At 45.9% G+C, this 24,795-nt stretch overlaps 1 protein-coding gene across 1 annotated transcript in view; it reads left to right on the top strand.

Annotated features, from left to right (window-relative positions):
• Window positions 1-18,097: 18,097 nt before the first annotated feature.
• Window positions 18,098-24,795, top strand: part of LOC146356065 (uncharacterized) — an 87,797-nt gene continuing 81,099 nt past the window's right edge. The window contains exons 1-2 of the mRNA XM_084830007.1: window positions 18,098-18,150; window positions 23,947-24,063. Coding sequence (XP_084686133.1) covers window positions 24,030-24,063 — 34 coding nt within the window. The 5' untranslated portion in view covers window positions 18,098-18,150; window positions 23,947-24,029. The remainder of the gene's footprint in view (window positions 18,151-23,946; window positions 24,064-24,795) is intronic.

Here is a 24,795-nt window from a genome sequence, read left to right as displayed (position 1 = left end):
GGGCCTTAGGAAGCATTAGTAACAACAAAGCTAGCGGAGATGACAGTATTCCAGCTGAGCTATTTAAAATCCTAAAAGATGATGCTGTTAAAGTGCTGCACTCAATATGCCAACAACTTTGGAACACTCAACAGTGGCCACAAGACTGGAAAAGGTCAGTTTACATTCCAATTCCAAAGAAGGGCAATGCCAAAGAGTGTTCAAACTACCGTACAATTGCACTCATTTCACATGCCAGCAAGGTTATGCTCAAAATCCTACAAGCTAGGCTTCACCAGCATGTGAACCGAGAACTACCGGAAGTACAAGCTAGGTTTCGAAGAGGCAGAGGAACTAGAGATCAAATCGTCAACATTCGCTGGATCATGGAGAAAGCAAGAGAATTCCAGAAAAAATGTCTATTTCTGCTTCATTGACTACGCTAAAGCCATTGATTGTGTGGATCACAACAAACTGTGGCAAATTCTTAAAGTGATGGGAGTACCAGACCACCTTACCTGTCTCCTGAGAAACCTGCACAAGGGACAAGAAGCAACAGTAAGAACTGGACATGGAACAACCGATTGGTTCAAAATTGGGAAAGGAGTACGACAAGGCTGCATATTGTCACCCTGCTTATTTAATTTATTTGCAGAGTACATCATGAGAAATGCCGGGTTGGATGAATCACAGGTCGGAATTAAGATTGCCAGGAGAATTATCAACTACCTCAGATACGCAGACGATACCACCCTAATGGCAGAAAGCGAAGAGGATCTAAAGCCTCTTGTTGAGGGTGAAAGAGGAGAGTGCAAAAGCTGGTTTGAAACTCAACATTAAAAAAACTAAGATCATGGCATCTGGCCCCATCACTTCCTGGCATATAGAAGGGGAAGAAATGGAAGCAGTGACAGATTTTACTTTCTTGAGCTCCAAGATCACCACAGAAGGTGACCGTAGCCATGAAATTAAAAGACGCTTGCTCCTTGGGAGGAAAGCTATGGCAAACCTAGACAGCATAGTAAAAAGCAGAGACATCACCTTGCCGACAAAGATTCGTATAATCAAAGCTATGGTTTTCCTAGTAGCAACGTATGGCTGTGAGTGCTGGACTATAAGGAAGGCTGAGCGCCGAAGAATTGATGCCTTTGAACTGTGGTGCTGGAGGAGAGTCTTACGAATCCCCTGGACTGCAAGGAGGTCAAATCAGTCAATCCTACAGGAAATCAACCCTGAGTGCTCATTGGAAGGACAGATACTGAAGCTGAAGCTCAAATATTTTGGCCACCTAATGCGAAGAGAAAACTCTCTGGAAAAAACCCTGATGCTGGGAAAGACTGAAGGCAAAAGGAGAAGGGGACGGCAGAGGATGAGATGGCTAGATAGCATCACTGATGCAATGAATATGAACTTGAGCACGCTTCGGGAGAGAGCACAGGACAGGAAAGCCTGGTGTGCTATAGTCCATGGGGTCACGAAGAGTCGGACACGACTGAACGACTGAACAGCAACTACTACAGGAGCAGAAGGGTCTTGAAAATTCTTTTGCCAGGCCTTTTTCTTAAAACTGCTCAATTGCTGCCTCACCTTTTAAATATTCATTCTTTGAGCGCTGGGCAATCACACGTTCTTGGAAGCAGGGATGGGAGGATTGACCCTTACTTCATCTGGGCTTAGGGGCACCGCCACAGTGGTGTCTGTTATTATCATTATTAGTGCTACTGCTGCTGCTGCTTCCCCTGCCCCAAACCCTTGTTTCTGCAGGAGAGCCTCCTCCTCTGCCTGACACACACAGGAGCAGGAAAATCACACACACAACAGGGGAAACTGGCTAGTATTTCTGGATGAAGAAGGTTAATGCACTCTGTTAAAGGGGAAAACACCGCCATTGCGGGGTTGTGAATGGCTGAATCAGAGGCTAGTATTTATGAATGACAAAGGCTAACTAATGCATTCTGGTGAAGGGGAGAAAAAAGTGGGAAAGGAAGCCTGCATCCAAAAATGCCCTGGGTATGTTTACTTGGAAGTAAGTTTCGCTTCCCCAATAAAAAGTAAGTCTCCAAGAGTCTCTGTGAAGCTCCCCCGCCTTCTGTGCATGTTTACTCAGAAGTAAGCTTTGCTCCTCAGTAAGAAGTAAATCTAGCTCCTGCACAGTCTCAAGCAGGGGATTTATAAAGTTCAGCTGGATCCCATCTTTTCCAATAGATGTTTAATTGGAAGTAAATGTCACAGGGGGCAGTGGAACTTACTTGTGGGTAACTATTATGTTTTAGATTGGGACTGAGAAGGATGAACCGAGGTTTGCTTTCTCTCAAGGATACAGGATGGGGATTCACCCCAATGCTGGATGAGAGGGGAGAAGTGTGGGGTAAACTACAAGGGCTTAATTCAGCACTTCCAGTAAATTTCCCTGAGCAGGGTAGCATTGACAGGAGCGGGGAACAACTCTCTCATTTGCTGAGCAGTGCCTACGGGGTTGATGACGTTTTTCACAATGAATTCTGCGAGAAGAGCTGGGTTTTAGGTAGCACATACTTGGATTGTCTTGCTTTGTGTGCCACTGATGGACCGACACCAATTTCAGGAAAAAGTGGAGAAAAGCTGAAAATGAATCTCTATGTGTTTCTGTGAAGATAGGTTCCAGGACTGTCTGCTGGGGCAGAGGAACATTATGACTGATCGAGCTCTCCCAAGCAACGCCCATTCATCCAACTCTTTTGGTGGGATCCCGGGATGGGAACATGTCGTGCGGGATACCTCCATCATCACACACGCCTTCTTGGCCCATCCCAGCTCCAGGTTTTACCTCCAGGCATCTACTTGATTTACTGAAACCTTAGAATCAAGAGTCACAGGGTTGGAAGGGATCCTGAATCTCTTTGCAGTCAGAATCTTCGGGCTGTAGGGATTCCTGAAAGTTCATTCAGACCAACTCCAACCCCATAACGATCCTACAGCTTTTCATAACTTGAAACTAACATGAAACACCATTCTGCCTACTCTAAGAAAATATGTAGCAATAATGAAGTTCACCGGCATGCAAGTGATGTAATGTGCAGTGTGATACAGCACTCGGAAAAAAACAAACAAAGGAACACTAGAAGCGCATCTAGTTTATGAATAGATATATATAAATGAATAAATAATTCATAATAATTCATAATAAATAATGTATATAGATGAATAAATGAATAAATGAATAAATGTATATAAATGAATAAATGTATATATTTAAACATGTAATTTTTTATTATACACAGAGAGAGAGAGAGAGAGAGAGAGATTTTAAGATGTGAAACATTTCAGTATATAACACCAGCTTCAGTCACAAATAAGAGTATGCTACAACACCACTTTGACTGAAGTTGCAGGGATAGTTTTATCTATAAATACAACAAATTAGGATCACAATAGCTCCTGTAAGGATAAATAGCATTGTGAATTGTGATTGACTGACTGGGAAAGGAAATGGCAAGGACCTTTTCAATCCAATGTATTGTTTTATATTCAATTATCCTTTCCCCTTATTAGACTATCTTTACAATTGAGACTGGGCCTCAGAAGAATAACGTAGCATTTAGGAAGAAAGATGCAACCCAAGAGTCCAGCACCAGAGGCTAAGATGGAGAAGAACTCCACGGCCACCATGGACTTCCCCTTGGTGCTCAGGTAGGTGGGCAAAAAGGAGACCCAAATGCTGCAAACTACCAGCATGCTGAAGGTGATCAGCTTGGCTTCATTGAAGCTGTCAGGCAACTTCCTCGCTAGGAAAGGAAGAGTACAGGCAGGTAGCACAGAACTGCAGGGATGGCGTCAGGAAGGCTAAAGCTGAGAAAGAGCTGAGGTTGGCAAGGGATACTAAAAGCGACAAAAGGGCTTTCTTCAGCTACGTGCATAGTAAAAGGCAGAGGAAATAAATGGTGGTTCAGCTATTAAATAAGGTTGGCAAAATGATAACAGATGACAAAGAAAAGGCAGAGGTGCTGAATTGCTACTTTGGCTCAGTCTTCTCCCAAAAGAGGGAGAAGACCCCACTGGCAAAGCCAAAGTGCAGGCTGAAGGGGCAGGATTGCAGCTTGAGATCGGTAGGTATATGGTCAAGGAACACCTCATTACTTTGAATGAGTTTAAATCTCCAGGGCCAGATGAATTGCATCCTCGAGTAATAAAGGAACTGGCAGAAGAACTCTCAGAACCTCAGTCTATTCTCTTTAGGGATGTACGAATCCCTTACCTGGCTCTGCGCCGGGGTATCCACGGTGGGGGGGAGGCATTCCATCCATCTCCCCGGAATCCTCCCCGGCCGGCTCCGCTCTGCGCCCAGCTCCGTGGAGCCGCCAGCCGGGGCTGGCTGCAGCTGGAGTTCCGGCTGTGGCTGGGCTGCTGCGGCTGCAAATGGTGGCCGTCATAGCGGCCGCCATTTGTGTCCTTGCAAGCAGCCGTGATAGGCTACGTAAGTATTTACGTAGCCTATCACGGCAAAGAACAGGGACGCAAATGGCGTAGCAGCTGCCATTTGTGTCCCTGCTCTTTGCCATGATAGGCTACGTAAATACTTACGTAGCCTATCACAGCTGCAAGGATGTAAATGGCGGGTGCAGCAGCCCGGCTGCAGCTGGCCGGGAGACCAGCCAGAGCAGCCACCGCCACCGCATCCGCCCCAGGTAAATTCTGTCCCGGGGGGATTCCGGGGGGGCGGGGGGCAAGAGGCCGTTCCGCCACGGATTCTGGGGGGCTGGATTTAGAATCCGGCGTCACTGGAATCTGTGGTGGAATTCTCTGACATCCCCAATTCTCTTTGAGAAATCATGGAGGACGGGTGAAGTGCCAGATGACTGGAAGAGGGCTAATGTTGTCCCTATCTTCAAAAAAAGTTAAAAAGGAGGAACCTGGGAACTACAGACCAGTCAGTCTGATATCAATTCCTGGGAAAATTCTGGAGCAGATGATCAAGCAATCCATCTGGAAGCACCTTGAAAACAATGCAGTGATGACTCGAAGCCAACATGGATTTGTCAAGAACAAATCCTGCCAGATGAATCTGATCTCATTTTTGGATCAAGTAACCTCCCTTGTGGACTGTGGGAATGTTGTAGACATAATATACCTCGACTTCAGCAAAGCTTTCAACAAAGTGCCCCATGATATCCTGATGAGCAAACTAGCTCAAAGTGGGCTAGATGAAGCAACGATCCGGTAGATCCACAGCTGGCTACAGGTCGGACTCCAGGAGTGCTTATCAATGGGATCTTCTCCAACTGGGGAGAGGTAACAAGTGGGGTACCGCAGGTCCTCAGTCCTGGGCTCAGTGCTCTTCAACATTTGTATTAATGATTTGGAGGAGGTGATACAGGGAATGCTGTGCTGATCAAATTTGCAGTTGACACAAAATTGGGCAGGATAGCTAATATTTTGGAAGACAGAAACAAAATTCAAAGCGATCTTGATAGACTGGAGCGCTGGGCAGAAAACAACAGAATGACATTTAATAGGGATAAATGCCAAGTTCTGCACCTAGGAAAAAGAAAATAAATGCACGGTTACAAGATGGGGGATACGTGGCTCAACAACACTACAAGCGAGAAAGATCTTGGAATTGTTGTCGATCACAAGCCAATGTGATGTGGCTGCAAAAAAGGCAAATGCTCTTTTGGGCTGCATTAATAGAAACATAGCTTCCAAATCCTGGGAAGTACTAGTTCCCCTCTACTTAGCACTGGTTAGGCCTCATCTGGAGTACTGTGTCCAGTTCTGGGCACCACATTTTAAGAAGGATGCAGACAAACTGGAGGGGGTTCAGAGGAGGGCAACAAGAAGACTCTTACTATGTGTAAAACACTGGTGTCCCCAAAGACAATAATCACTTGGGGTTTGTTAAAGGAAAAAAAAATTCTCTTTATTTCCAAGCGTTCACTTTTATTATTCAGCTGAACAAAAGACATGTATGGAAGAGGATCTGTGGATCCACTTAATAAAATAATAATTCTTAGAATATTTATACTTGGATACAAACAAAGGCACATTTGGCAACAGTAAATTGGATACAACATGCTGCATAAGGGCAGAGAAAGTCATTTATTGGCTACTCATCAGAGCTAGGCTCACACAATCTACAGAATCATGCTTACTTTATTTGGAACTCCTGGCTACATGCAGTTTCACTTTTAGCTAGTGGTGTTTCTTTCACAATTCCCTCTTTTGGCCAAGCATCTCAGACGATGCTCTGGCCACCCTCCTCAGACCTTTATACTCATTCGCTTCTGCACTTCCTCTTCCCTTTCCCGGCTGTTTTCCAACTCCTTCATCACCATCAGTTTCACCTGTGTAGCCCGCATAGATTTGTCTGTTTTCTTAAGGCAAAGTTTCAGACAATTCAATATAAGCTGTGTGCAAATATACAAAAGAATTATGAACAACAATCCCATGATCACATAACCCAACAAAGTCTTCATCCATCCCTTCAGGTTAGGAAAGAGGTCTCCTATCCAACCCCACCATCCTTTCTCTTGGTCTTGTTGAGCTTCTTGAGCTATTTTTTGTATTTGGGCTATTTGGGTTGTTCAGTCGTTCAGTCGTGTCCGACTCTTCGTGACCCCATGGACCATAGCACGCCAGGCCTTCCTGTCCTGCACTCTCTCCCGGAGTGTGCTCAAGTTCATATTCATTGCATCGGTGATGCTATCTAGCCATCTCATCCTCTGCCGTCCCCTTCTCCTTTTGCCTTCAGTCTTTCCCAGCATCAGGGTCTTTTCCAGGGAGTTTTCTCTTCGCATTAGGTGGCCAAAATATTGGAGCTTCAGCTTCAGTATCTGTCCTTCCAATGAGCACTCAGGGTTGATTTCCTTTAGGATTGACTGATCTGACCTCCTTGCAGTCCAGGGGACTCGTAAGAGTCTTCTCCAGCACCACAGTTCAAAAGCATCAATTCTTCGGCATTCAGCCTTCCTTATAGTCCAGCTCTCACAGCCATACATTACTACTGGGAAAACCATAGCTTTGATTAGACGGACCTTTGTCGGCAAGGTGATGTCTCTGCTTCTTACTATGCTGTCTAGGTTTGCCATAGCTTTCCTCCCAAGGAGCAAGCGTCTTTTCATTTCATGGCTAAGTCACCGTCTGCGGTGATCTTGGAGCCCAAGAAAGTAAAATCTGTCACTGCTTCCATTTCTTCCCCTTCTATATGCCAGGAAGTGATGGGGCCAGATGCCATGATCTTAGTTTTTTTAATGTTGAGTTTCAAACCAGCTTTTGCACTCTCCTCTTTCACCCTCAACAAGAGGCTTTAGATCCTCTTCGCTTTCTGCCATTAGGGTGGTATCGTCTGCATATCGGAGGTTGTTGATAATTCTCCCAGCAATCTTAATTCAGACCTGTGATTCATCCAACCCGGCGTTTCTCATGATGTACTCTGCATATAAGTTAAATAAGCAGGGTGACAATATGCAGCCTTGTTGTACTCCTTTCCCAATTTGGAACCACTCAGTTGTTCCATGTCTGGTTCTTACTGTTGCTTCTTGACCCTCGTACAGGTTTCTCAGGAGACAGGTAAGGTGGTCTGGTACTCCCATCACTTTAAGAATTTGCCACAGTTTGTTGTGATCCACACAATCAAAGGCTTTAGCGTAGTCCATGAAGAAGAAACAGACATTTTTCTGGAATTCTCTTGCTTTCTCCATGATCCAGAGAACGTTTGCGATTCTCTTCCAATTAAAGCACATACAGCTCTTTGCTGAGCTAAAATATAATCTAAAGCTATTCTATTTTGCAATTGTTGTTGTTCAGTCGTTCAGTCGTGTCCGACTCTTCGTGACCCCATGGACCATAGCACGCCAGGCCTTCCTGTCCTGCGCTCTCTCCCGGAGCGTGCTCAAGTTCATATTCATTGCATCCGTGATGCTATCTAGCCATCTCATCCTCTGCCGTCCCCTTCTCCTTTGGCCTTCAGTCTTTCCCAGCATCAGGGTCTTTTCCAGGGAGTTTTCTCTTCGCATTAGGTGGCCAAAATATTGGAGCTTCAGCTTCAGTATCTGTCCTTCCAATGAGCACTCAGGGTTGATTTCCTTTAGGATGAACTGATTTGACCTCCTTGCAGTCCAGGGGACTCGTAAGAGTCTTCTCCAGCACCACAGTTCGAAAGCATCAATTCTTTGGCGCTCAGCCTTCCTTATAGTCCAGCTCTCACAGCCATACATTACTACTGGGAAAACCATAGCTTTGATTAGACGGACCTTTGTCGGCAAGGTGATGTCTCTGCTTCTTACTATGCTGTCTAGGTTTGCCATAGCTTTCCTCCCAAGGAGCAAGCGTCTTTTAATTTCATGGCTACAGTCACCGTCTGCTGTGATCTTGGAGCCCAAGAAAGTAAAATCTGTCACTGCTTCCATTTCTTCCCCTTCTATATGCCAGGAAGTGATGGGGCCAGATGCCATGATCTTCGTTTTTTTAATGTTGAGTTTCAAACCAGCTTTTGCACTCTCCTCTTTCACCCTCAACAAGAGGCTCTTTAGATCCTCTTCGCTTTCTGCCATTAGGGTGGTATCGTCTGCATATCGGAGGTTGTTGATAATTCTCCCAGCAAGCTTAATTCCGACCTCTGATTCATCCAGCCTGGCGTTTCTCATGATGTACTCTGCATATCAGTTAAATAAGCAGGGTGACAATATGCAGCCTTGTCGTACTCCTTTCCCAATTTTGAACCAATCGGTTGTTCCATGTTGGTTCTTACTGTTGCTTCTTGACCCTCGTACAGGTTTCTCAGGAGACAGGTAAGGTGATCTGGTACTCCCATCACTTTAAGAATTTGCCACAGTTTGTTGTGATCCACACAATCAAAGGCTTTAGCGTAGTCAATGAAGCAGAAATAGAAGTTTTTCTGGAATTCTCTTGCTTTCTCCATGATGCAGCGAATGTTGCCGATTTGATCTCTAGTTCCTCTGCCTCTTCTAAACCCAGCTTGTACTTCCGGTAGTTCTTGGTTCGCATACTGCTGAAGCCTAGCTTGTAGGATTTTGAGCATCACCTTGCTGGCATGTGAAATGAGCGCAATTGTGCGGTAGTTTGAACACTCTTTGGCGTTGCCCTTCTTTGGAATTGGAATGTAAACTGACCTTTTCCAGTCTTGTGGCCACTGTTGAGTGTTCCAGATTTGTTGGCATATTGAATGCAGCACTTTAACAGCATCATCTTTTAGGATTTTAAATAGCTTGGCTGGAATACTGTCATCTCCGCTAGCTTTGTTGTTACTAATGCTTCCTAAGGCCCACTTGACTTCACTCTCGAGGATGTCCGGCTCAAGTTCAGTGACCGCACTATCATGGCTATCAGGGACATTCAGATCTTTCCTGTATAGTTCTTCTGTGTATTCTTGCCACCTCTTCTTAATCTCAGCTGCTTCTGTTAGGTCCCTGCCTTCTTTGTCCTTTATCATGCCCGTCTTTGCACAAAACGTTCCCTTGAGATCTCCAATTTTCTTGAAGAGATCTCTAGTCTTTCCCATTCTGTTGTTTTCCTCGATTTCTTTGCATTGTTCATTTAAGAAGGCCTTCTTGTCTCTCCTTGCTATTCTCTGGAACTCTGCATTCAGTTGGGTATATCTTCCCCTTTCTCCCTTGCTTTTCGCTTCCCTTCTTTCCTCAGCGACTTGTAAAGCCTCATCAGACAGCCACTTGGCTGTCTTGCATTTCTTTTTCTTTGGGACGGATTTCGTTGCTGCCTCCTGAACAATGTTACGGACCTCCGTCCCTAGTTCCTCAGGCACTCTGTCTATCAGGTCTAATCCCTTAAATCTATTCCTCACCTCCACTGTATATTCATCAGGGATATGATTTAGGTCATACCTGAACGGTTTAGTGGTTTTCCCGACGTTCTTCAATTTAAGCCGAAATTTTGCAAGAAGCAGCTCATGATCTGAGCCACAGTCAGCTCCAGGTCTTGTTTTTACTGACTGTATGGAGCTTCTCCATCTTTGGCTGCAAAGGACATAATCAATCTGATTTCGATATTGACCATCTGGTGACATCCATGTGTAGAGTCGCCTCTTGTGCTGTTGGAAAAGAGTGTTTGCTATGATCAGCATGTTCTCTTGGCAAAACTCTATTAGCTTTTGTCCTGCTTCATTTTGTACACCAAGGCCATGCCTGCCTGTTATCCCGGTGATTTCTTGACTTCCTGCTTTAGCATTCCAATCCCCTATGATGAAGAGGACATCTTTTTTGGGTGTTAGTTCTAGAAGGTGTTGTAGGTCTTCATAGAACCAATCAACCTCAGCTTCTTCGGCCTCAGTGGTTGGGGCATAGACTTGAATTACTGTGATGTTGAATGGTTTGCCTTGGATTCGTACTGAGATCATTCTATCGTTTTTGAGATTGTACCCCAGTACTGCTTTTCCCACCCTTTTGTTGACTATGAGTGCTACTCCATTTCTTCTAAGGGATTCTTGCCCACAATAGTAGATATGATGGTCACCTGAATTAAATTCGCCCATGCCTGTCCATTTTAGTTCGCTGATTCCCAAGATGTCGATGTTCAATCTTGCCATCTCATGTTTGACCACCTCCAGCTTACCTTGATTCATTGATCTGACATTCCAGGTTCCTAAACAATATTGTTCTTTACAGCATCCGATTTTCTTTTCACCGCCAGACACATCCACAGCTGAGTGTCCTTTTGGCTTTGGCCCGGCCGCTTCACTCTTTCTGGTGCTACTTGGAAATACCCTCTGCTCTTCCCCAGTAGCATATTGGACACCTTCCGACCTGAGGGGCTCATCTTCCGGCGTCATCTCTTTTAGCCTTGTGATACGTTCCATGGGGTTTTCTTGGCAAGAATACTGGAGTGGGTTGCCATTTCCTTCTCCAGTGGAGCACATTTTGTCAGAACTCTCTGCCATGACCTGTCCGTCTTGGGTGGCCCTGCACGGCATAGCTTATGGCTTCACTGAGTTACGCAAGCCCCTTCGCCACAACAAGGCAGTGATCCATGAAGGGGATTATAGCAGGTTATAATATTATTAAAAGTAAATTCTAGTATAATAAACAACTCAAATAACAATACAGTGTTAAGACTTTTGAAAATCCTTGGGCTGATATAATTCACTGATGCCCTCCTTTTGGGAGTCCCCAAAGAATAGGTTCTTTTTAAATTAGTTCTAGGACATTACTGAATCTGGGAACACACTACTGGGATTTTCTTTGGCTGATTGAAACAAAACGTGAAAACAAACTTCTTCTGTAGTGTCTCTTCATATAACTGACCAAGAAGCCAAAGTCATCTGCAAAGTTCTCAGTTCTCATTATTTGGCAGTTCTTTTGGCAAGCTTCAAAGTCAGGGGTCTAGTAGATCTGACCATCCAGCTGTCCCCTGGAAGTCTTGGGTCTAGCTTGGGTCCACTTTGTGCAGTCGTCTGGTTCTGGAGAGGGCCTGCCAATACCCTCTCTGCAGCGTCTGATTCTCCTTGGTGAATTGATTCCAGCTGCTTCTAGGCTGAACAGCCTGCATTTCTCCCTTTGTGATCACTGTCTATGTCCCTTGTGGTGCTAAATCTTGAAGGACTGCTAGTTCTGATAAGTTAAAAGAACTCGAAACAGGTTTAAGGGGGCAAAAAATAGCATCAGGATGTGGTTGTTACAGGGCAGCCTGTCAAGCATAGCTATCAGCAAAAGCATTTCCCTTTGCTTCCACTGTGGGAGCACTGGAATGTCCTCCACATTTAACTACAGCTATTTGCGTAGGAAGCAAAAGGGCATACAATACTGCAGAAACAGAAGGGTTATTTTTAAGAGCAGAACCAGCAGAAGTAAGGAAACCACGTTGTTTCCACAGTTGACCAAAACCATGCACAACTCTAAAGGCACGAGAGTCAGTACAGATTGTCACAGGACAACCTTCGGCAAGAAAACAAGCGTGAGTTAAGGCAACAAGATCTGCCACTTACGCAGGACACACACCTGGAAGGGGGCAGCTTCAAGATATCCATGAAGCGTGACAACTGCATAACCAGAGACAAGTTTCCCTTCAGAAGTGTATAGACAAGATCCATCTATAAGGGATGGGTTTTGTAAAGGGGAGCCTAACAGGTCTGGATAAGGTTGAGCGGACTGATAGACTGGTGCAAGGCAGTCATGAGGTTTACCATCAGAGGGCAAAGGAAGAAGCATAGCTGGATTAAGAGACCTGCCGCGGTGGATAGAAGTATGAGCAGCAGAAAGAAAAATTTCATATTTAGTAAGGCGAGCATCTCAGGGGATCAATTCTTTTTCAAGTTCCCACTTTGCTTCCTCCACCCACGTTTTTAACTGGGAAGAATTAGAGAGGAGTCGGCATAGCTGATAAAGATGTTTCATTGGGGCTATATCTTTCACAAAAAAGTCTAAATTCCTCCTGAAATCTAACAGGGTCTATAACAGGTTTTGGAAAGTCTTTAACAATGGCACGCCACTCTTTCCTGGACCATGGTTTATATATGACCAGGGGCCTGCCATCCTGATTAGGGAAAATTCTCAAAGGGGCCGTTAATTGCACTTGAGTATGTCTTACTTCTTCTAAAGGCCATTTCCCCCCTCGTTTTTCCTGCTACTGGAGTTGGAGAGAGAGCAACACACACAGTGATGTAATATTTTAGTCTTTGCTGCTCCCTCCTGGTGCTTGGGCAGACTCTTCTGATTTCTTTTCTTCTCCCATTACAAGCAATATTTCCTCAGCTTCTTCCTCTGGAGTATCCTCTTCACTCATCTCTCATGTCCCTTGTCTTGGGTAAGGAGGTGGTTTTTGGACTGGAAGGTCAGTCAAACAGGGATACATGGATGTCATTAAAGGCGCACTTGGTGTTATTTTACTTTGGATTTTTTTACATTTAACTTTTAGCTTTTTGTTAGAGTCTCTTAAAGAGGCTACTTGGGATTCAATTTTTCGCTTCGAAGCTTCCTCATACCACTTAAAAAAAATGCCCACTGGGTGTCTGATGTTTTACTACCTCTATTTTCTAAGGCGCCTCTGAGATGGACAAGTTCGTCCATATCAAAAGATCCAGTGAGTGGGAATTGCTTAACAGGATCATCCCGGGTATAAAAATTCCATTTGTCTAAAAACCTACAGGTTTCTTCTCCGTAATGGGCATACATAAAATACGCAGGGCTGCCCTTGGGGGGGACTGAAACTGGACATGTCTTTGAACTAACAGACCCCATTTCACCAGGGGGGGGGGGATTCCAGAGACACAAGAGGAAGAAAAACAAAAACCTTTATTGCATGTGCTGGCGCAACCCAGGCAGCATGACTTATTGGAGAGGGCAGCAGGGCAGCAACCTTTATTTGAGGACTGGGGCCCACCAGTTTGCTTCTTTGTTCCTGGATGCCAGGTGTAACCTGATACCTGCAACACCTGTCAGTGACTCACTCCGTCTGCAATCATCAGTTTGAAACTAAAACAGCAATGAGCCTTGTGGCACCTTAAATTTTAACAAATTTATTCTTTGCTAGGTGTTATCTGATATCTGCAACACCTAGCACTGGCTAATTCATTCAGTCTGCAGATCTCCATTTTGAGTCTTGGCCTATCCAAACTGCAGACTTCATGGCTGTAACTCCTGGCCAATTTTTCGGACTTTGTTTTTCCCCGTATTCCCCTGTTTTTTGCCTGATGAAGTGTTCTGAGTAACTCAAAAGCCTGCATGATTTTGTGGTATTTTTATTGGTTGTAATACAAGCATTGCCCAACTGTGGATTTTAAATTTATTCTTTAGCGTTTAAGGTGCCACAAGACTCTTTGTTGTTTTTGATGCAACAGACCAACACGGCTACCCCCATGGAAAACTTAATGGAACCGTCTATAGTTAAAAAAAATAATAATTAAAAAAGCAAAGATAGTTGTGCTGGAGTAGGAGGGAAAAAAACCAAAATTAACAGTGGATTTAATAAGTAACCTTTATTAGGGGCTGCGGTGGCTTCGCTGAACTGCAGACTGGAAGGTCAGCAGGTCAGCAGTTCGAGACCCGAGTGCCGCGTGACGGAGTGAGCTCCCGTCTTCAGTCCCAGCTCCTGCCAACCTAGCAGTTCGAAAGCAAGAAATTGCAAGTAGATAAATAGGTACCGCCTCGGCAGGAAAGGTGACAGCGTTCCGTGCACCTCGGTGTTCAGTCATGCCGGCCACATGACCACGGAAGCGTCTTTGGACAGTGCTGGCTCTTCGGCTTAGAAACGGGGATGAGCACCGCACCCTAGAGTCGGACACGACTGGTTGGGGACACCTTTACCTTTTTAATACCTTTATTAGGACCAGTGGCGTAATGGTGGCAGGTCGTGCCGGGGCATCGCTCCGGCACTTCTTTTGAAGCCAGCCCCCAGCAGGGTTGCAGTCTGCTAGGGAAGTAGGAGGGAGCAGAGGGAATGCAGGCGGCTGCCTCTTGGCTGCTGGCCAGACAAAGGGAGCAAGAGAGAGAGGGAGCCTGAGGGAGCTCTGCAGCCTCCCCTCGCCCCCCCTTCTCCTCCTCAGCTCTTGGCTTCTCCGCCGCCAGTCCCTGCTTCATGCCTGCGGCCCAGTGCTGCCCTCGTCTCCTGCAACATCGGCCACCAGTTCAGGGCTTCTGCTGCTGCTGGCCATGGCAGCAGCGGGGGGGGGGGCTGCCACCATTATTTATGTATAGGGCAGGGCAGGTGGCTGGTTTGTGCCAGTTTTTTAAGACTTATCACACAATCCTGTGCATGTTCACTCAGACGTCAGTCCCACTATGTTCAGTTGCCAAGTGGGCTTTCTCCCAGGTAAGTGCGCCTAGGACCGCAGCCTTAGCTGCCTTCCCAAGATCTCTGTACATTTAATTCAAAATAAACACCCATTGGATTGCAGCATTAACTCTTGAACATTAATTTCCACAGTAAGCGGAATTGCCAAGTGCAACCTGCTCTGTCAGCTACACTTTTTGGTACAAGGTTGGCACATAGCTGGGCAAACAAACCGTGGTGCAGGGAAGGGAAACAGGAAAAAATCAGTTGCGGGGAGAGGAGAAAGAAGGTGTGTGTGTGTGTTTCAATCCAGCTGGGTGTGTGGATGTTTCTGCTGCAGGATGGGAGAGATATAATGAAGGAGTTTAGGGAAGGCTAATGGGTAATGTTGGGGCGCTAAGGGAGTGCGCAAGGGGGCTGTTTAAACAAGAAGGGATCTGCCTGTGAGGGTGGAGTTGAGAGGGTGAAGCTTCCATAGAGTAGCATATTTTGAAAACCTAAAATGTTTGTGTGTGTGTGAGTGAATGAGTGGGTGAAAAAGATTAACACCCCTGAAGAAGCAGAGACATCACCTTGCCGACAAAGGTCCGTCTAATCAAAGCTATGGTTTTCCCAGTAGTAACGTATGGCTGTGAGAGCTGGACTATAAGGAAGGCTGAGCGCCGAAGAATTGATGCTTTCGAACTGTGGTGCTGGAGAAGACTCTTACGAGTCCCCTGGACTGCAAGGAGGTCAAATCAGTCCATCCTAAAGGAAATCAACCCTGAGTGCTCATTGGAAGGACAGATACTGAAGCTGAAGCTGAAATATTTTGGCCACCTAATGCGAAGAGAAAACTCTCTGGAAAAGACCCTGATGCTGGGAAAGACTGAAGGCAAAAGGAGAAGGGGACGGCAGAGGATGAGATGGCTAGATAGCATCACGGATGCAATGAATATGAACTTGAGCACGCTCCGGGAGAGAGCGCAGGACAGGAAGGCCTGGCGTGCTATGGTCCATGGGGTCACGAAGAGTCGGACACGACTGAATGACTGAACAACAACAAATTTTTTTTCTTGGATGGCCAGTTGAAATGCCCCTGCCTTACTCTCAGCTGCACTGTTTTTGGATCCCAGTTGAAGGCTGTATATCTTACAAGGTTGTACAATCTGAGAAGGGGTGTGGCTGTGACTGTCACGAAGGGACCCTGGACGTCTGAATTTGGCACAGCACTACTGATTAGGACCAAGCAAAATTCTGCAAAAATGTGCAGGCCAACAACAAACCACGGGTTCTCGTCTTGGGTGGTTCATGGTCAACAACCCATAGTGAAACCATAATGGAGGGGTTCACACAAAAGGACAACCCACGATTCAACAACCACCCATGATGCAATGACATCCCATACTCGACACATTATGCGTGAACTGTACAGACTTGGACTGCACGTTCATCGTGGCTTATTCAACCCATGTGCTGTTGTTGCGCCCAGTATTGTCAAGCACTTACTGGCTCTTCAGGGTTTGGGGCAGGAGTTTTTCCTGCTTTACCTGGTGATGCCAGGAATCAAATCTGGGACCTTCTGAGTGCAAAGCAGGGGCACTGCTGCTACTCAGTGAGCACTCAAGGTGATGTGCAATAGAAATGCAAAGACTAAAATGCATAAAAAATCCATTTGTAATCCTCCCAGAGGACATTTGTTATTGGGCATACTAAAAATACAATAAATAAATAAATATACAAAAAACTAAAACTAATTTTTAAATGGGTGATTAATTATTAAAAACAGAGAGTAACGTTAATAGTTAAAAGCTTGATCGAACAAGATTGACTTCACCAGCATTCTGAAGGACAGTAAGGCTCAGTGGACCCTGGTGGCTCCAATTTTGGTGGGGCGGTAAATGCATTCTGGGTTTCAGTCAGAACCAGCCAGAACTCTAAAGGAGCTATCCAAGGTGCTGAACCCTAGCCACAAAATAGTTTCAGCACCTTGGATAGCTCTTTAGACTTCTGGCTGGTTCTGACTGAAACTCAGAATGGATTTACAGCCCTGTTGAAATCGAGGCCACCAGCTTCCGCTGGTAAATCTAATCTAACCTCCCTGGGGAGGGAGTTCCACAACTGAGGTGCTGCTACACAAAAGGCCCCATTAGGAGTGCCCACTGGCCTCACCTCCTATGACATCTCCTATGGCTCTCTTAATAGCACCTAGTTCTAGTTCACAGAAACAGCTGGTGAGATGGCACACCTGTTTTCTAGATCGTATCAATGCAGGGTATGTGTGTCCTGTGATTAAATGCTTGTCCATTAAAAAAAACCACACTTCATAGAATGGGTTGGGCAATCTGATGCCTTCCAAATGTTTTGGACTACAATTCCCACAATCCCTGACCATTGGCCATGGTGTCTGGGGATTATGGGGGAAGAATTTATTTATTTAGTAATATTTATATACTGCTAAATATAATAAAAGCTCTAAGCGGTTCACATATAAATGTTGCAATCTCATTTAAAATGCAACATTTAAAACAATTCCAATTACAATAAAAGCAATCCAAAGAGCAGTAAGATGGAGCGGCATGATTAATTTAAGTACAGCCCAGAGAAAGCCTAGGTGAACAAGTGTGTTTTCAGGAGGTGTTTGAAAGATGCCACACTTTCTGCTTCACGAACCTGAGGGAAGGTTTCCCAAAGGGTGGGTGCCGCTACCAAGAAGGCCCTCCATTCTGTTAGTTTCAGAATGTCCAGCAACGCCTCCTCTGATGATCTTAAAGGTCGCCTGGGTATGTATAAGGGAAGGCGGTCTGCTAGGTATCCTGGTCCCAAGTTGTTTGGGGCTTTGTATGACGAGTATAACCTTGTATGTGGCTCAGTACCTAATAGCCAGCCAGTGCAGTTCTTTTAACACAGACGTTTTGTAAGCATAGCTGGGTGTCCCAGTGAGCATCCTAGCTGCCACATTCTGCACTCGCTGCAGCTTCTGAAACAGGCACAAGGGCAGCCCCACACAGAGCGCATTGCAGTAGTCTAATCATGAGGTTACCAGTGCATGGATCACAGTGCATGCGGTCCAAAACATCGGAGGGGCACCAGGTTGCCAACCTCTGCCACAGAAAACTAGACGTCATTGAGAAAGATTCAAGTCTTGCATCTTCCGCAACAGTTTTTGATGTAAAGGGAAATTTCTGCATGCAGGAGAACCCAGCTCTTCGACACTTCTCCCCTCCCACCCCTGCAATCGGAACTGATGCAATCTAGAAGATTTACCACCTTCGTGTCTGTTCACTGGGCAGGTGCTTGGTTCTTGAACGGTTAAAACAACAGCAGATCTGAGGTTCCTAGAGCAGAAGGGAAAATTGCAAAGAGGGAAATGCCCTTTCCTGTCCCGCCCCACTGGAAAATGCAAAGGGGGCCCAAGTTAGGCGGGGGGGGGGCTTGCAGGAGGACTGGAGAGGCTGCTGCTGCAGGGAGTGGCGGGTAAGTGACCCAAGGGGCACAATTTGGGGTGGGGGACGGGATGTGACCTGGCGGGGCAGAAAAGTGGGGAAAGGCTGCAAGCCCCCTCGGAGACGCTCAGAGATGCCGCGCTGTGCCGCGGCGCCCGCTATTCCAGCCCTCCGGAGGGCACCGGGTTGCAGAGCCCTGAGCCATGCCCGTCCCTTCGCAGGTGAAGAGGCCATCGGCCCATTTCCTTCCCGCGTGTGATGCCAGGTGAGATGATTCCTCGGGAACATCCTTCGGCGTCTTCGGTGATGATTGATGTGATGACCGTGGGTGTTTTTATTGACTTCTGCTTTCGATCCGCCCAACAGCAGCCGTTCTCTGGGCGGATTGCAAACAGTTAAAAAGAATACAATGCGACGCAAACGGTGTCAGAAGAATTTCCAGAGGAGGAGCCGTGAAAAGTCGGGTGTTATCAAAGTCAACGAAGAGCCTTGTGGCATCTTGAAGACTTAGGGAGCAATCCTATTCAAGGTTAGACAGAAAAAAGGCCTACAACTCCCAGCATGCCCCAGCCAGCTATGGCCTTTTTTCTGTCTAAACTTGCATAGGGTTGCACCCTTAGGACACAATCCTATGCATGTTCAGACAGAGAAAAGCCCTACAACTCCCAGCATGCCCCGGCCAGCTATGGCCTTTTTTCTGTCTAAACTTGCATAGGGTTGCACCCTTAGGACACAATCCTATGCATGTTTAGACAGAGAAAAGGCCTACAACTCCCAGCATGCCCCGGCCAGCTATGGCCTTTTTTCTGTCTAAACTTGCATAGGGTTGCACCCTTAGGACACAATCCTATGCATGTTTAGACAGAGAAAAGGCCTACAACTCCCAGCATGCCCCAGCCAGCTATGGCCTTTTTTCTGCATAGTATTGTGCCCTAAGGGCACAATCCTATGCATGTTTAGACAGAGAAAAGGCCTACAACTCCCAGTATTCCCCAGCCAGCAAGGGAACCCACCCTTGCTGGCTGGGGAATACTGGGAGTTGTAGGCCTTTTCTCTGTCTAAACATGCATAGGATTGCTCCCTTAATGCATTAATTCTGGCATCAGCTTCCGTGGACGCTGTCCACTTCAGCGTCTATGGATGCATTGCTCACCTCAAATTGGCAGGTTCCTATACATGAGCTGGAGGTGGGGATGGGAGTGTAAACTGTGCTCTCCGAAGGAACTGAAATGCAAAAAGTACAGTGATGATTAACTTAACAGTCGCCATTCACACGAAAAGAATAAAATACGATATAAAACAACAGCCAGCACTTTATTTATTTATTTATTCCTCTTGCAAGGAGCCCGAGGCGGCATACATAATCCTCCTCCTCTCCATTTCATCCTCACAACAACAACCCTGTGAGGTAGGTTGGGCTGATTGCCTGTGACTGGCCCAAAGTCACCCAGTGAGCTTCCATGGACGAGTGGGGACTAGAACCTGGATCTCCCGACTCCCGGTCCAACGCTCTAGCCACTACACCACACTGGAATAGAAAAATATATAAATAAGATCGATAAAAATAGTATAGGTAGAGTCTGTGTAATAATGCCAGTCACTCCTACAAAGGCACTGAGCAGGGGTGGAGAACCTGCAGCCTTCCAGATGTTGATAAAGTACATCTCCAGCCCTCCCCAACCTGGTGCCCTCCAGATGTTTTGGCCTTCAGGGCAGTATCCAACCGTGTCATCCCACAAACTCAAATAGCACTAGCAGAGCTCCTCTGGATCATTCCGTTGTCTAAGCGGTTGCCCATTACGCTTGTGCAACCAGTTGTGCAAGCCATTTCATAAGCGCTTGTGCAAGCCGTAGCGCAAGCGGTTGTACAACAGGTTGTACAAGCGGAACACACACAATGGGTTGCACAAATGCACAACCACTTGTGCAAAAGCACTTGTGCAAACATAGCTTTAGTCAGATTCTTCTCTTGCACATAGATCAGAACCTAGTTTTTGCCAACGCAACATCATTTGCGCTAACGGAATGACACAGTTGGATGCTGCCCTCAACTCCCATGACCCTCCGCCCACCCACCCCGCCAGCATGGCTAATGGCGAGAGATGCTGGGAGTTGTCCAAATATCCAGAGGGAACCAGGTTGGGGAAGGCTAGACGATTCCCAGCATCCATGACCATTGGCCAGGCTAGCTAAGGCTGCTGGGAATGTGCATCTCAACAACATTTGGAGGCCAACAAGCCCCCAACTCTGGTGTATAAGGTTGGATTGGAGGGAGGGGAATGTGGAGAGAGGAGAGGAAAAAGTTGTGGACAGTTAGAAAAAGGAGAGAGAGACTGAGAAAGAGAAGCAGAGACAGACAAGAAGTAGGACTGAGGCTAGTAAGAACACGACAGAAGGAATTCTAAAAGCAACTGTTACTACTGTCCAAAACTATACAAATGACCATCAGTAGTGCATCCAGTTTGTAAATTTATAGATTAAAAAAATAAACATAAACAGATTTTGAAATGTGAAACGTTTTGGCAAAAACACACACCAGCTTCAGCCAAAACCTCAGTTAGGGAACAAAGATTAACAATCAACATCTGTACTCAACACCCAATCCAGCCGCATTAATCAACGTCATGGCGTGTGTTACTACTCTAACAGCAGTAGCTAACTGAACTGTGGGATTCGCTTTAGTTTGAAGTCTGGAGTTATTTTTTGTGGTTCTCATTTACTCATTGTTCGTTGATTTGTTAATAGTGTTTCTTGCTGGAAATCTAGGACAACCTTCCCCAAGCTGGTGCCCTCATGGTTTTGGACTTCAAGTCCCATCAGCCCTAGGCAGCACGGATGATGATCAGGAATCATGGGACTTGTAGTCAAAAACATTTGGAGGCCATGAGCTTGGGAAGATGAACAGGGTTTTTTTTTTTACTGCCTGTGGCAGCACACAGCAGCCCTGGGACCAATGCTAGAGCCCGAGCACTGTATTCCAGGCTAGGACCATTAATTCCCCCCACCAGCATATGGTGCCAGGTGCTGCCATTTTAGTTTTCCCACAATGCCCCTGACATAGCGTGGCTATGTCAGGACAGTAGGGCAGCCCACGGGTGGGACTTTGCACTTCTACCTCCAACCTAGAACTGACACCAGTATACCTTTACCAGTCTCCAAAGCAATTACCTTTCTGCCTCTTCTCATCCTGACTAGAGAAGACAGTTCAACACACGTGTCCAAGAGACGCTTTTAAAACTTGCTGCTTTTTTTAGGGGAGCTGCTGAGGGAGGGAGCTTGCCTGGAGCTACAGACGTGTTATGTGTATTATTTAAATTAAAAACTCCTGGCTCACTCCTCTAAGTTTCATTCTCTCCTTGCTGCCATTTATTTATTATTGATTTGCCATTTGTCTCCGCCTTTACTTGAATTACTCAGAGTAGTCTGTCCTTGATGTATAATGTATATTAATGTTATGAGCCTCCTTGCTTTCCTTTTCCCCATAATCTGGGCTACCAACTTTTCAGATTTCAATAGGCCCACCTCCAGTGTCTTTAAAAGCAGTTTGAGTGGCAGACATTTCAGTAGGTGGAGCTTTTTCTGGCCTAAAGGTAAAGTGGTGCTGGTGATGGGAAGCTTCCCAGTTTCTACAGGTGAATATTAAAGGCACAAGAGGGAGGACAGAAAAAAAAGTTGGCTCTAATCCCTTCATACATTTGAGAGGGCCAGCTAGAGGTGTAAAGGCCTGGTGGGGGGGGGGACCCAGAGAAAAGGGGGAACCCCAAAACATTTTTTAAATGTACACTTCATTTTTCCCTTTTCCCCCCACAAATTTTTGGAAAATGTGGGGAAAAAACATTGTTTCCCCTAATTTTTTCCTGTTTCTTCCCCCCCCCCCGTCACACCTGTAAGGCCAGCCAATGGGAGCCATAGCTCAGAGGAGGGCGCCAATCAGGGAGCAGGTTCCCCTAAGGCCCAGCCTCCATACTCTGAGAGGAGTTTCTAGATCTCTGTCTTTATTTGTATTATTCGTCATTGTTCAGCCTCGATAAAATAAGAATCATGTCATCTAAATATATTCCTGGTCCGCTTCCCAGTTTCTCTTTTGCATAATTAAGGTTATCACATTTCTCCCCCTTCTTACTACTCTTCTGCAGTGACTAACAGCAGCCTGAGAGGGAGAAATTTTAGAAGTTGAGGTTTTCCCTGGCGAAGTTTCAGTGTGACAGGCTGCTGTTACAGGCAAAAGAAGAGGGATACGAAAAAAATGGTGCCCACCTTAATTTATGAGATCCTTCTGGCAGTCCTGCATTGTGTGATATCCAGTCTCCAGGACAATGTGGAAGTCAGCATTGCTTGATGAGGGGAGAAACGCTAGGTTCCCCCTCATTGTTTTTAAAATATCATTATATTTGCTATCATCTTCTTTGATCTTGATGTTATCTTCACCTGTTTTAATAGCAGATCTAAGAATGGTAAATATTTTTTGTTACTTTTTCCCACCCATCATCCAGCCCTTTCTGTAACCTCTATCCAGGAGTGTGTGTGTGTGGTCCAATTCAGCTGGAGCACAGGAAAAAAGTACAGAATATGGCACTGGCAATAAAGTTTCCTGAGAATCTGAGCTTTTATTATTTTACTTTAAAAAAAAGAAGTTACTAGTCCTTATGGGTGTGGAGAAATGCACAAGAGTGTTTGGGAAAAGCTGCTGGAATCCCAGAAGACAGGTTGGCTCCATGAGATTTCTGGTGGTAGCAAGGTGGGATTTCAGTACCCTGTCTAGTTCTTCACCCTCACTACTTGACTAATAAAGCCACAATTATGCAAATACCCAAAGTATCAAAATGCATTTTGAAAGTAAGGGAGACGATGCCAGTTCTCCCCATTTGATCAGGTCACAGAACTCAGTGTTTCCAGGAACATTGTTTGGATTCCCTTGGTGCAGAATTTTAATTGTGGAGACCCCACAAGTGGGACTGATCAGGCAGTATGACCAGTGCACCGCGAATGATGGATTCTCTGGAATTCTAGCTTATCCTTTTGTGCGAGGCTGGCTATTTTTTTCTGGCTTATCCTTTTGTGCGAGCATGGCTATTTTTTAATTTTTCTGTAGACTTCTCTTAGAATCCCCTGGCCTTTTATGAAGGCTAGAGATGTAACGGTCTTGGGGGGAAAGCAGAAAAGATGTGGGTGGAAACCAGAAACATCTGGGGAGGAAACTTTTTCCTCCAAAAAAAATCCCTGGGAAAAAAATGCCATTGTGTGCCCCCCCCCCCATGTTTTCAGGTCTTCACATCTCTAATCAGGGCCTCTGCTCCCATATTTTAGTAACATCCATTCACAAATGTCCTGCCAGCAATGCTAGGAATGTTCTGGTAGCAGCCAGACTTTGAATACTTCATTAAAAAAATCCCTTGAGCATAGAAAACTAGCCTGTCAGGGAGAAGTGTAGGCTAGAACACTGGTTTATGACCTCATTGAGATATAGGCCTAAATGTGTATGAAAGATGCAAATAACTGGACCGCCATTACACAGCTCACAGGAATGGCCTATGGGCTGCAGCGGGGACAGCCACTACAGGGCCAGGTCAGACAGGGGAAAGGTTCTTAGGGAGACATGCCAGGGACAGCTTCAGGGGTTCATTTCATGTAGTAAGGATCCAGGAGATGCTTTCTCTGTACTTCAGGGGCTGCATCTAAGGGAGACCGTTGGATCTGCTGAACTGAACACTGAAGTGAAAATTGCCCTGTTGCCACATCTCCCTTCAAACTGTGAGTGCAGGGGAGACTGTTTTTATACCCTGCTTGAGAGTCTTTATGAGGAAGGAAATAGATTTTCTTCTTTCAGGGACTGGTGACCTTTGAGGAGGTGGCCGTTTATTTCACCGAGCCCAGCTGGATCCAGGCCAAAGAGTCCTCTACAGGGAGGTCATGCTGGAGAATCATGGGATGGTGACTTCTCCGGGTAAGGATCCCTTTGACCTCAGCTGAGAGAGGTGAGAGGGAGGAATTCCTTTCAGTGTTTGGTTCAACAGAGCGCTGCAAAGATGTTGACGGCAAAGTGTCCTGGCAACATCTCCTGTGTCCTGTTTCCATTTGTCCATCTGCAGTGTCTTGTTTTGGGTCCTATGTGGGGGTCCCCCGTCCCCCCCACGAGCACATTCTGGTATCTTTTCAAAGAGACTGGAGCCCTTATTGGCTGCTCCATGTCAGAACCAGATTAGAGGGCAAATAGACTGAAGAGTGTCACAATACCTAGGATTTTATAGAGCGATGTTTGAGTGTTTCACATACTGCAGGGGTACAGAACATTAGGCTCAGGGACCAGATCTCTAGCCCTCTGGCATTCCCAGTCCGGCTCTGCAGGGTTCCCAGATGGAAGTTTGTGCAGGTTTTCCTCCATTCTAAAAGGTTGAAATGCGTCTCCTAAGACTTAGTAATGGGGGTAAGAACTATAAGCTACAATACGCTGATACTTTTGCCCCTGCTGGGTTTTGCCTAAAGATTTTGGTCATCGAGGCTGGGAAAGAGGCCCCTGCTTTGAGACTCTAGAGAACCGCTACCAGTCTCAGGAGACAGTCCTTGTCTGGAATGACCAGCATTCTGAATCTGGGTGCTTCCAGATGGCAGGCTCCTAGCGCTACCAGTCGGAAGACGTTGTGCAGCAATTCCATCTTTTTTTTTTACATAATGGATT

This window comes from Heloderma suspectum, chromosome 2 (assembly GCF_057233095.1).
Source record: "Heloderma suspectum isolate Gila_16-S chromosome 2, 16-S_ref, whole genome shotgun sequence".
Classification (NCBI taxonomy): Eukaryota; Metazoa; Chordata; class Lepidosauria; order Squamata; family Helodermatidae; genus Heloderma; species Heloderma suspectum.
The sequence above is the reverse complement of the archived record's forward strand: the minus strand, read 5'-3'. Positions and strand labels throughout refer to the sequence as shown.